The 13,346-nt window shown below is 39.6% G+C and overlaps 1 protein-coding gene across 2 annotated transcripts in view; it reads left to right on the top strand.

Annotated features, from left to right (window-relative positions):
* Nucleotides 1-13,346, top strand: part of plod2 (procollagen-lysine, 2-oxoglutarate 5-dioxygenase 2) — a 37,709-nt gene that overhangs the window by 7,937 nt on the left and 16,426 nt on the right. For both annotated transcript variants that reach the window (XM_080864278.1, XM_080864277.1), the window contains exons 2-4: nt 5,479-5,570; nt 6,828-6,964; nt 10,392-10,555. In XM_080864278.1, the coding sequence (XP_080720404.1) occupies nt 5,479-5,570; nt 6,828-6,964; nt 10,392-10,555 (393 nt within the window). The remainder of the gene's footprint in view (nt 1-5,478; nt 5,571-6,827; nt 6,965-10,391; nt 10,556-13,346) is intronic.

The raw sequence follows: 13,346 nt of genomic DNA, 5'->3' as shown, positions 1-13,346 counted from the left end.
GGAAGTGCGTCTTCTATTAACACCCTAGCTCAGGGGTGTCCAACTCCAGGCCTCGAGGGCCGGTGTCCTGCAGGTTTTAGATGTGTCCTTGATCCAAATGCCAAATGACCTCCTCAACATGTCTTGAAGTTCTCCAGAGGCCTGATAATGAAGTAATCATTTGATTCAGGTGTGTTGACCCAGGGTGATATCTAAAACCTGCAGGACACCAGCTCTTGAGGCCTGGAGTTGGACACCCCTGCGCTAGCTCATCACCCAGTTATTTAGTTGGTCTAAACCAGGGGTAGGGAACTCCAGGCCTCGAGTGCCAGTGTCCTGCAGGTTTTAGATATCACCCTGGGTCAACACACCTGGATCATAGTTCATTCCCAGGCCTCTGGAGGACTTCAGGACATGTTGAGGAGGCCATTTGACATTTAAATCAGCTGTGTTGAATCAAGGACACATCTAAAACCTGCAGGACACCAGCACTCGAGGCCTGGAGTTGCCTACCCCTGGTCTAAACCAAGCCTATAGTAGCTATCATTATTATATTAAACATGAATAATATAGGTTATGAATGTTGCATAAAAGGATATTTATTTCTAAAAGAAAATGTAATATTTGGGGGAAACAAGTGAGATGGTATAGCTAGATTAGATGAATAATTTAACTATTTCTTTTCACTGTTATAATCTGTTTTAATTTAATAGTCTGTTATAATTTCATGGAGCCCTATCCTAGAAGCTTGCACTAATCTAATATGACAGTGCTGTTGCTCCATTAAATAATGAAGAGTGAACAAGTCCTCTAAATGTAAAATAAATAGGCAGATTTACCTGGATTTCTGCATTAATTGGTAGCAAAATGTGGTCTGGTTTTAATCTTTGTCACAATAGCAGACCACATGCTAGTTAAACTAGGAACACGTGAATGGCTTTACTTTTAATATTTCTGTTGAGCACATTATATAATTACCCAAAATGCTGACTGGAAATGTGAACCCTTGAATTAGTAACTTGTTGAGACTCCTGAAGCAGCAATAGCCTCCATCAAACGTTCCCTGACAAATTGGCTTGGCCCATCAGTTTTCTGATGGAACTTTGGCTTGCATTTGAAGACAGTTTCACAAATTTCTAAGCAAAGTTAACATCAACAGTTCACATGAGGGCACTGAAACTCCTAGGGGATTGCCATAAATGTTTGAAAAAAAAGAAACACTTGGAATGTAGGAAATAAAAGTGTATGTCTCATTTCTTTTAAATCAAAGGTGGTTTGCATTTCCAGGCTATACTTAAGTGGGAGCTTGCTTGTTGGGATGCACTCATGTGGTCTCCATGTTTATGACAGGAGTGAAGTATGTGGTTCCGAAAGGTCACGCCAGAGTCACAGAGGAGTAATTGGTGTTAGCTGTCAGTGCGTTTCTTCCTCATGGGAAATGTCTCACTGACATAACAGGAAAGTCACTGTTTTTCTTTTCCTTTTTTTCTCAGAGTATATACTGTACTGAAGCACAGCTCTTCGAAGTGAAAATAGATGTCACCGTGCAGATATCACAATATGCAGCACCCTGTTATCTTTCATCGTAGAAATACAAACAAACCTACTTGAAGTCTTGAGTTTATGTGTGTGCAGAAAAAACAAATGGAGTTAATTTCAAAAAGAAATACTAAACATTTCCCCTGGCTGTAATCACAGCCCACAAGTAAAAGAGACCTTTCATGGAGGTTTCGGAATTTTTCCAAGACATATTTGTGTGCGCCTTTTCTGTCTGCAACACTATGGCTAGCTTCCAAGGTACACAGTCTGAAAGTCTGTTCGTTTATCCCCATACCTAACCTGGCTGACCTGTGAGACATCAGCTTTGCCTCTGTGTCTCACAGGTCAGCCAGGTTTAGGGAAATGGGCAAAATAGAAGCCTTTCCTGCAACCGTTTAAATAACCTGTTTTATAGAGCGGTATGAGAAATGTGTTTCTCAGCTGCTGGAAACATCATCCCCTGGCAGCACTGTGCTCCAACATCTTCTTGCTTCAAGCCAAGAACAAGAACAGGGAACACCTGTGGTTCAGAATAGTCATCCCTTGCCTCTTTACAGTGATTGACGTGAAACTCTTTCTTTTAAATGTTTCTAGGTTTTGTTGGGTGACATAGCATTTGGAACTGTTTGGAAAAAGCAAGACAGGGCATTATTTCCACTTTCGATCAGGACTTTTACGTCACACTAATACTGGAATGGCTGTGATGACGGAGCCACAGACTAGACAGAGATGAGAGCTAAGTCTAAGCTAAGTCACACTGACAGTAAAGGAATGGAAAAGAGTTGCAATGAGGTTTCTGGACAAATACAGCTCTAGAACAGGACCTACCATGTGAACTAGTTCCTTACTTGACAGTAGAGCTGGGCGATATAAGATTTTTTCATATCACGATATGTTTTTTTCATTTCAGGCGATAACGATATCTATCACGATATAAGCCAAATAACTATATTTGTAAGCTTTAAATGTGCCGTTGCTCACAAATAAAATGTGAAATAATCAGCAGCTTGTTTTGATTTAAATATTTATTTCCCATAATAAGTTCAACTGGGTAGATGTAAGGAACATGAGACTTTTTCAGATAAATAAAGGCAAATATTGCAAACTACACAAAGGGCAGCCGCTAAAGCGTTTAAGTTTCAAAATAGAACAAACAAAACAGACTACTAAATTGTCAATTCCACTTAGAAACAAAATATTAATTCTAAAAATAAATCTGAGTTTGTTTTACAGAAGAACAGACAAAACTGACTAACTTTTGTCAATATCAAATAAACTGAGAACTAAAAGGAAATTCTCAATCTCTCCTTGTTGTATAGCTTAGCTTTTCAAACAGTTTTAACAGTTACTTTAGTCTGACAAAAGCCGAATGACGAATCAGCGCTTCCAGTCAGAGATTGAGCATGCACCGCTTTATTGTATTTCCAGACTTGCTTTCGGCACAATTTACAGTGCGCGCTACTCTGTTTTTTGTCAGACTTGAAATAGCCGAAATACCTTCACACTACGGAACTTCTGTGGCTCTTCCGTTCGACAATCTCTCCGGCATTGGAACCATCATCTGTTTTCTCTTCGGTCACCTTCGGTCACGCTCTCGGTTGACTTTTCTCACGGCGACTGGCTGCTTCCCAAACAAATACACATGTGCGGCTTGGCACTTGTGCTGTACGTAACAAGTCACGTGACGTGATGCTGCGGCTGTGATTGGTTCGGCTCTGCGCTAGTTAATTTTGATTGGCTGTTCTTTCTTTTTTTTAAGAGGACAAGAGAGATGAGGCCTATCGCAATAGTTTAACTTTTCAATCGAGAAAAAGTTATTTCGCAATACATATCGTTATCGTTCTATCGCCCAGCTCTACTTGACAGCATGTTTAATTTTACACTAGTTTCGGAGGTTTGTTTACATATATTCAGTTGTTTGTGTTTTTTGTTCACATAGTGAGAAGTAGTAGATAGCTGTTAGTATGTCTGTGTCAGTTCGTCCCCAGTTAAACAGGCCTAGAGAATGGTTGGTGTCTCCCTAGCAACCTCCAGTCACTAGGGAAGCATGTGTACACCCCAACTAGTTGGCGAGGGGTCGCTGGAGGTTGATGGCTGTCACTAAAAAATCAGTTGCTAAAACTCCAATTGGTCACTCAGACTTAGATACTGGTCTGTGGCCCCTGGTAACTACTGGTTACTCGGGAAAAAGGTTTATTTACTGATCAGTCAGTGATTGATTGCCGAATGCTGCTGTCTCGCTAGGTGAAACTGGTCTCATGGACGTCTGTGGTAGTGTTGCAGTCATCCACAGTTTGCTTAGAAGACACAGACTTGCCTGCAAACACTCGCTAACTACTAATAAAATGGTAGTGAAAATGTGAAAAGTGCAACACAAATGCAAATAAGACTGTTTGCCTTCAGAGTAAAAGCTGTGCCATACTGCTGCAGCCAACAAGTTTCAAGAGCAAAGGGTCTCTGTTTTACCTTTGTTTCACATTTTTTAAGTTACACTATCACTTGTTTGCAGACAAATCTTCTGTTTTCAGGGTAGTTGTTCAAATGTTTTAAAAAGCCCATGCTCCTCCAACTGTTCATTGTATGGGGCAAGGGATGGAACAGGAACTAAGGTCTCTGTATCTTAACATTGAACAAACATTACATTTTAAAAACTAGGGTTTCATAAACTGCATTTAAATTATATGAAATAAAACTGAAGCAACAAATGTATCCATTTAACTTGTATCAGCTTTTTTTTTAGATCCACATCAAAGGACAGCCATGTAAGATTTATTTGGCCAAGATTAACAGGTCTCTCAAGATGAAAACGTGATGTCCTTTTTGAACTGTCTAATAATTTAACTCTTTATACGTCTAGTGAGGTTTGCATTGCAGTCAAAAAGACAAGAAAAAGATCAGTGATGATAATCGTGTTAAACTTTGCACTCCAAAGGAGAAATGGAAGCTCTTTAACTATGTTCTTGGGCAGGCTGCATTTTTGAGTTAGGTCCTGTGGAAGCGTTTATAAGTCCCAGATATCTACTCTTTCCCACTCCCAATTCCACTTGCCAATGTCCAATAAATATTTTACAGGGGTTTAATGGAACTTTGTGCTGTATATTAAACAGAGGATAGTCTGGTTTCCATATTTGAAAAGCAGGAATAGTTCTCAAATAGTCATTTAAAACCACATAAAAGCATCATTAACTTTTTTGTTAGCTTGTCTGATGGCTAGCACAGTACAGCACATTTTAAAATGTAAGCTAGGAATTAATTAGTTTCCCCCCTTTATGTTGTAATAGCATTTCATGAAAAAGATTTAAAGATGTGTGGTCCCCACCCCCCCCCCCCCCCCCCCCCCCCCAACACACACACACACACACACACACACACACACACACACACACACACACACACACACACACACACCTCGTTTTACAAAACATGACAGAACAAGTGAAAACTAGCTCAGTGAGTTGAGCTTTTGAGGAATCCAGACACACTACTGTGAAAATTTGCATTTGGTTAACCCTTCTTCAGACCTCAGTTTTCAGCACTCAAGGCCACTAGAAATATCCTGGAGGTTTGTGGGAGTTCTTCTATCCCAAAAAGGAAGAAATTATTTTGTCTGTCTTTGAAAATACACTTCCGTTTTGGGATCAAACTAAAACTACAGTAGTCCCTCCTAATTTGAGACATAGGTTTGCTTAACCAAATAGTTACCAGTATGTTGACATAGGTTTGAGGTTTACAACGATCATGGTCCACAAAGAAGTGGGAATCTCAATGCATATATTTAAGCTTAGAAAAATATACACATTTTTGTGGATATCCTTCAATGAAAGCCAAAAATTTTGCAACCTAATATGTCTTCTGCAAGAGTATATCCCTGCATCCCTGTAATTTCACAGGAAAGAAAGCATTTGATGACTTAAGGTCAAAATAAGGAATATTTAATGTTCTTTTTTTCCTCTTTTTCAGAGAAATTGCTCGTCTTAACTGTTGCAACTGAGGAAACAGATGGTTTCCTCCGCTTCATGAGGTCTGCTGACTATTTTAACTACACTGTGAAGGTAAAACTTTCTTTTTAAATTTTGAAATGACTGCATATTCACAAATCCAGAGTTAAGGGCACTGCGCTGACACACACAGCAGCAAAATGTTTTAACACAAATTTCCATGGATTGATTGCACTTATTAAAGGAAACAATGGAGTGGAGCAAGCTGCAAAAACATTCATGGATAGCGTTTAATCTGGATCCAGAATTCCCCTCTGTGGTTGAAACAATTGTTAAAAAACGCTTTTTCCTTCTTTTTTTTTCTTGCTCAGGGTTCAGTTCATGCTCTGCCCTCATTTGTATTCTTATGCGTGTAATTGTGCTGCACCAGTTTGTTTTTGTTCTCCAGGCAGACATTTTCAAGATACTTTGTAAGCCTTTTGGGCCAAGACAATCCATTTTAGTGGTTTGAACTAAGTTAAGTTCTTCTTGTGTATTGTTTCTTATTATGTGTTTGCTTATATTGTTTCTGCAAAATGCATACAATAACTTCTGTACAGAAAGCTCATAAAAAAGATTAGTAAAAAAAGAATATCCAGAAAATGTAATTGTATCTCAGGAGTTTTACCTGTTACTGATGGTTATTATGCTAGCTTTGGCTATTATAGTATTATAGTATCACACTTGCGTTGTACGGGATCAGGCTGCAGAGTAAACATGGCTCCCGGATCAGTTTTGCACATGTTGTTATCAAGAAGGAGGGCTAGATGGATGTTTCTGGGAAAGGAATGCAACCAGACAGTTTACAGTTGTACACAGCTGGGAAGAAAAAAAAACTCTCAGAGGCTTTAGTCATACTGATCAACTTCACAAAAGTGATGGAGCTGCCACTTAAGAATCCAGAAAACTCTTAACATGCTTTTTTGTCTACTGGGGCATTTTAAGGCTTGCATGCTCCGGATGCAGCGCTGGTTCTCATCACAAACACTATGTAAGATTAAAACATCAGCTGTCTTGCAACGCTCCCATTTTCATTCCCATCAGACAATGATTCCCTGTGTCCTCCAAATCGAGCCATAAGCGGGCTGATATCTTGTAGCAGTTGTGTAGACTGAACACAGCGTAATAAGCTCTTCAACTGAGCAATATTAACCCATCAGCTTTAAAGAATTTGAATTATTTTATCATTAATCAAGTAACCAATCTGACTGTGCATTTTAGAGTTGTGTTTTTTTGAAAACTATACAAAATAAAACTGACAGACAAGGCAGGGCTGCAAGGCCAGTTTTGGTGTCGAGAGGGTTTTGGGACTCATTCTGTGTTATGTTTTAGGTGTTGGGAATGGGAGAGGTATGGAAGGGCGGCGATGTGGGTCGTTCTATTGGTGGAGGGCAAAAAGTCAGACTACTGAAGAATGCCATGGAGGCTCTGGCTGATCAGGAGGATCTTGTTGTCCTCTCTGTGGATAGGTACGTTCTGTTTTTTTTCTGAACTTTTCTTTAATATTCAGATTCATTTTCTGTTAAATAAACACATTTAATTACGTGGGAAAATATATAAAAAATATGTCTGATTGGCTAAATTTATTTTAATCTAAGCCTTGACAGATGTAAGATATGCAGAATATTCCCAACAGACAGATGTGCAGACAAGCAAAAGCCTTTATTCTTATGATATTTACAGTCAATAAATATAATAAATTTAAAAAAAGAATAAGTTGTTTGATCATGTGCTTTTGCTTCCTTACACTATATCTTTGTTATTTCAGTTTTTTGTTGTTGCTCAGCTTCTGTTTAACCATCAGCTTTGATCTGATTTATGTTTTCTGTTTCAGTATAAAAAAGAGATGCAAAACACCTTTAATTGCTACGTAGAGCTATAAATGAGATATTGTAACTAATTTTCACAATCACAGAGCATAATAATTGCTTTGAAAGCCTTATTTCCTGAGTGAGAGGTGTTTCTGCATATTTACGTGTGCTCCACTTCTTCTTGCAAAGGCATTATTATAGAGCAATACCAAATACATGAGGAGAATAATTCTCCCATGCAGGTAGGTGAATTATGAGTTTTGCAGTCAAATGGAAAGTTTCACTGAGTAAATGTGAGTGGTTAAGAATAATAAGAGCTTTGCATGCCACGTTTCCTTAAATAGAGCAACGGACGATGATACTTGCCATACCATGTGACATGAATAATGTTCACCATAATTACTGTGCAGAGCTGTCACACCCTTGAAACAGGTAATTGGAATGTATTTTTTTTCCTTTTAGAGGAAGTGATTGTAGTATATTCAACTGCCTCTGCATTTCAGAGGATTAGGAGCCAGTTAAATGTAATTTAACATCTATAATCCTGCTAGACCACCTCGGGTTTTTTGACAGTTTCTGCCTTCGCTACAATCACAGGCCTATATTTTGTCTTCTGATGAATTTAGTCATTAAACTGTAATTCACTGTGTTTTTGTGCGTTTTAAAAAATGTGCTGAATTTTCAAAATCAAAACGCCTACATGCATTTAAAAAAAGACATGCATAGATAGAAGTAATCACTTCAGTGTTTCACGTTGCACAATATAAATTGATAAATGTGTTTTCTCACACCTTTGTAAAGACAGGACGGAATGGTTTTTCCATTTTTAAATTCATAAGACAGGAGAATAACACGTTTTCTGTAATTGCTGCATAACTATGTCCAGATGTACTTTTTACTGGGTACTTTATTATTGTTCAGCTGCTCATTAGCACAAATATCAAATCAGCCAATCACATGGCTGCAACTCAGTGCATTTAGGAATGCAGACATGGTTACAACAATGTGCTGACGTTTAAAGTGAGCATCAGAATGGGAAGGAAAGGTGACTTTAAACGTGGCAAGGTTGTTGGTGCCAGACAGGCTGGTGTATTTTAGAAACTGCTGATCTAATGGGATTTTCCCACACAACCATGTCTGGGTCATACAAAGGTCCAAAATAGAGGTCAGAGAAAGAGAAAATATCCAGTGAGTAGCAGTTCTCTGAATGAAAATGCCTTGTTAATGCCAGAGATCAGAAGAGTCAACAGAACCTCGAAATGATCACTGGTAACAACCAAGATGTGCAAGATAGCTTCTCTGAATGCGCATAATGCTGAACCTTGAAGCATTTGGACAACAGCTGCAGAAGACCACACTGGGTGTCACCCAGTGAGGCCACAATTTGCAATGGTTCAACAAATTTGGAAAACAAATTAATTACATGCTTGATATCTTGATTTCTGGTGCAACATTCAGATAATAATCGTGGCTCAGGGGGTTGGGAAGCGCATCTGTAACCGGAAGGTCGCCGGTTTGATCCCCGGGCTCTCTGTCCTGGTCGTTGTGTCCTTGGGCAAGACACTTTACCCTACTGCCTACTGGTGTTGGCCAGAGGGGCCGATGGCGCGATATGGCAGTCTTGCTTCTGTCAGTCTACCCCAGGGCAGCTGTGGCTACAACCGTAGCTTGCCTCCACCAGTGTGTGAATGTGAGAGTGAATGAATAGTGGTATTGTAAAGCGCTTTGGGTGCCTTGAAAAGCACTATATAAATCCAATCCATTATTATTATACTAGAGTCCGAATTGGGTGTAAATAACATCCCTTTTACCAATGGTTCAGGATGTTGGTGCAGTAATGGGGCACAGAATATTTTCTTGACATACCTTGGCCTCTTTAGCACCAATGGAGCATGATTTAAATGCCACAGCCAACCTGAGTATTGTAACTGAGTGAACCCATTTTCTGATGACAACACACCATGTCACAAAGCTCAAATCATGACAATGTTATTGACAAATTTTCTACTTACTTCATGGTAAGTAGGTAACAATAGAGCACCTTCGAAATGGGATATTTACATCGTGGATATTTAGGTATCACGTGAATATGGACCAAAATCTCTAAGGAATATTTCCAGCACCTTGTTTAAGCTATGTTAGATACTGGTTACATTCGCCTGCTAGTTTGTGTTGATGAGTCTAGCAACCTAAAACAATTCTTGGTACCAGCAGTTAATATTCACTAGTTATTATTACACAGTGTTCAATAACACCAAAGTTTGGAATTGTAGCAAAACAATTTGGCATTTCACTACAGTGATGGTTAATTAAACATCATGAAAAGACATTTGAGTAAGTTTAGGTAAATACGAGAAATACAGAGAAAGAAATCTAAAAGACAATTGTTTTAATGGACAAATTTGTCTTTTGCACCTTTCTTGGTTTGCAAACTACATGAATAGTTACAATTGTTTTGCAATTGCTTTGCTTGGCATGGTGATAAACTGTCATTGCACAACTCGAGCTATTATAAAAAATGGGATTTAGTTCATGTCAAATCCCCACAAGTACAGACGAGTGTGGCTTCATCACAGCCACATCTATTAGAAAATATTTATTAAGCAATTATTTTGGGAATGGTGTCACTAAAATGAATCACCTCTTTTATTGTTATGATTTCACACCTCCAAGTAATAAAATCACCAGAAATATTACGATTTTCCACATACTAAAACATCTGACCTTTGGGTAATAGCATACTTTTAAACAAGTCACCATGAGGCTTATGTAATGAGGTGGGCATTTTCCCCTCAGTCTGGCGCAGAACTGTATAGGCCATGCATGCGTCAGCACAGTTAAAGTGCTTTTGTGTGTTGGTGGCTGACAAATCACAGCATTTTTTGAAATGCCTAGCAGTGCAATCCACAGTGCTTGGCTAAACAAGTGTTCCCACCTGAAGAATGTCTACTGTTTACATTGAGATGTTTATCAGTCTCAGGCAAGTAGAAGCCTAGCAGGTGTGTCAGATGTAAGATAAAAAGATGTTGATGAAGTTGAAAGGTTAAATGATCTGTTGCATTTCGTCTTCACTCCTCCCTTTTAGCTATGATCTTATCTTTGCTGGGGGACCAGAAGAAATTCTCAGGAAGTTTCAGCAGGCCAATCACAAGGTGCTATTTGCTGCAGAGGGACTGGTATGGCCAGATAAACAGCTCGCTGACAAGTACCCCTTAGTCCGCACTGGGAAACGCTACCTCAACTCTGGAGGTAGGTTCTGAATATGAAAAGCTGCTTTGACTTATTCAAGTCCAATCTCTGAGACTTTGGAGTAATAGTAACCATAAATTGTGGTTAAAGAAAGTGAGTTCAAAAGACTAGAATAGCTCTTCCCTAGAGGTACATCTACACAAAAAGCATTGCAACTTTGTTTTTTAATCCCATGTTTGGCATGCATCTGACAGAAACAATTCACTTCTATTTTAACCAACCCAGCTGTCTGCACGAGCTGTATACCAGCTGGCATTTTACTCAAAGAAGAAAACAAAGATGTGAGGTCTTCTTTTCTGTGTTCTTAAATGCACAAGTAGAGGGATTGTATATTAGACTCAGCACAACTACATACTCTGCCTGAAGGCATTCTCTTTCTGCTGCTGCTCTGCACCTCCTGTGTAAACATAATGTTTCTAATTCAACCCTGTCACCCATGTTTTACCCTAAGTGACAAAATCCAGGCATCTCCAGAGAATAAAATGTATTAGTTAGGGTGAATGGTTCCTTGTGTTGGACAGCTGGACGCTGCAAATCTGAAGGCAATATTAGGATCATTACGGCAATGGTTTCCACTGAAACTGGTTCCAATGTTACCCACTGTGTTTATGTTATGTGCCTAGATATTTTATGCTTGACTGTAAACACACCTAGTTTCTATGTGAGCAAAGGGATTTTGAAATTCCACCATCAGCTGTCAAAGTTTGAAGACCTGTAAGCCTGGCTGGAATTCGGGAATTTAAGCCGCACTGGCCCTTCAGAGTTCTACAGTTATGAGAGGTGGAGAAGCTGCGAGACCTGCAGCCCAGTGTTAGTTTTAAAAATACAATACCACTTAATGGTTTTTTTATTATTATTATTATCTTTTGCTGCGAAATTCAACTATATTTTCCTTGTAATCTTGCTCCGTCAGGTATTTCCTGTCTGCGGTACACTGGAGGTGGGTGAATCCCATGGCATACTGCGGTTTCTTTTCTTTAGTAATGATCCTCTCTGCTACATGAGGGGATGTGAATACACACCTGAAGATGTGAAATGAGAGAGGGGGAAGACAGTTCAGAATATGCGCACTCATGCAGACATTTTTAAGAAAGAAACAGTAACAGTATGCTCTCATATATAAGCCGTATGGCCTGGTCATTTGCATCCTGCCAGTTCTTCAGGACATTGAATTACTGCCTTCCTTGTGGTCATCAGTGTGGTCTGACCTCCCATATTGGAGCCCGGCTGTCTCAGACTGATCAGAGGCTGTTTTTAGCATTCATTGTCATTGACATGACATGTGGATTTGTCTTGGGCCCCTGAATGTGCCACAGTTTGTATAAAATTGTAGGCTTTGTTTGTGTTCCTAACGCTACCGCCCAAGTGACCATTGGGGAAAGTTTTATAGCATCTGGATGCATACTTTGTCACAGAGAGTCTAGTGTCTTTGAGATGCAGTCAAGATAGGGTTATGTTTGTGTGTGACTGCATGTGTTTATTTAAGTAGAGTGAGGGGTCACGCACACTAACAAAACTACTAATGGTTAAAGCTAATTACCCGAAATCCCTGGGATCTGGCCATTAAACCCTGTCTGTCCAAGCATACAGTTGTGGTCAAAAGTTTACATACACTTGTAAAGAATATAATATAATGGCTCTACCGAGTGTCCCGTTATTTCTAAAACTCTAATTTTTCTCTGATAGAGTGATTGGAACAGATACTTCTTTGTCACAAAAAACATTCATGAAGTTTGGTTCTTTTATGACTTTATTATGGGTTAACAGAAAAAAGTGATCACATCTGCTGGGTCAAAAATATACATACAGCAGTGCTAATATTTGGTTACATGTCCCTTAGCCATTTTCACTTCAATTAGGCGCTTTTGGTAGCCATCCACAAGCTTCTGGTTGAATCTTTGACCACTCCTCTTGACAGAATTAGTGCAGTTCAGTTAAATTTGATGGCTTTCTGACATGGACTTGTTTCTTCAGCATTGTCCACATGTTTTCAATGGGGTTTAAGTCAGGACTTTGGGAAGGCCATTCTAAAACCCTTATTCTAGCCTGACTTAGCCATTCCTTTACCACTTTTGATGTGTGTTTGGGATCATTGTCCTGTTGGAACACCCAACTGTGCCCAAGACCCAACCTTCGTGCTGATGATTTTAGGTTATGTTGAAGAATGTGAAGGTAATCCTCCTTCTTCATTGTCCCATTTACTCTCTGTAAAGCACCAGTTCCATTGGCAGCAAAACAGCCCCACAGCATAATACTCCCACCACCATGCTTGATTGTAGGCATGGTGTTCTTGGGGTTAAAGGCCTCACCTTTTCTCCTCCAAACATATCGCTGGGCATTGTGGCCAAAAAGCTCGATTTTTGTTTCGTCTGACCACAGAACTTTCCTCCAGAAGGTCTTATCTTTGTCCATGTGATCAGCAGCAAACTTCAGTCGAACCTTAAGGTGCCGCTTTTGGAACTAGGGCTTCCTTCTTGCACGGCAGCCTCTCAGTCCATGGAGATGCAAAACACGTATGACTGTGGACAATAACACCTGTGTTCCAGCAGCTTCTAATTCTTGGCAGATCTGCTTTTTGGTGATTCTTGGTTGACTCTTCACCCTCCTGACCAATTTTCTCTCAGCAGCAGGTGATAGCTTGCGTTTTCTTCCTGATCTTGGCAGTGACGAAACAGTGCCATGCACTTTATACTTACAAACAATTGTTTGCACTGTTGCTCTTGGGACATGCAGCTGCTTTGAAATGGCCCCAAGTGACTTTCCTGACTTGTTCAAGTTAATAATTCGCTTT

The sequence above is a fragment of the Rhamphochromis sp. 'chilingali' genome (genome assembly GCF_963969265.1).
Source record: "Rhamphochromis sp. 'chilingali' genome assembly, chromosome: 18".
Classification (NCBI taxonomy): Eukaryota; Metazoa; Chordata; class Actinopteri; order Cichliformes; family Cichlidae; genus Rhamphochromis; species Rhamphochromis sp. 'chilingali'.
Note: the sequence above shows the minus strand (reverse complement) of the source record. Positions and strands in the feature narration are given on the sequence as shown.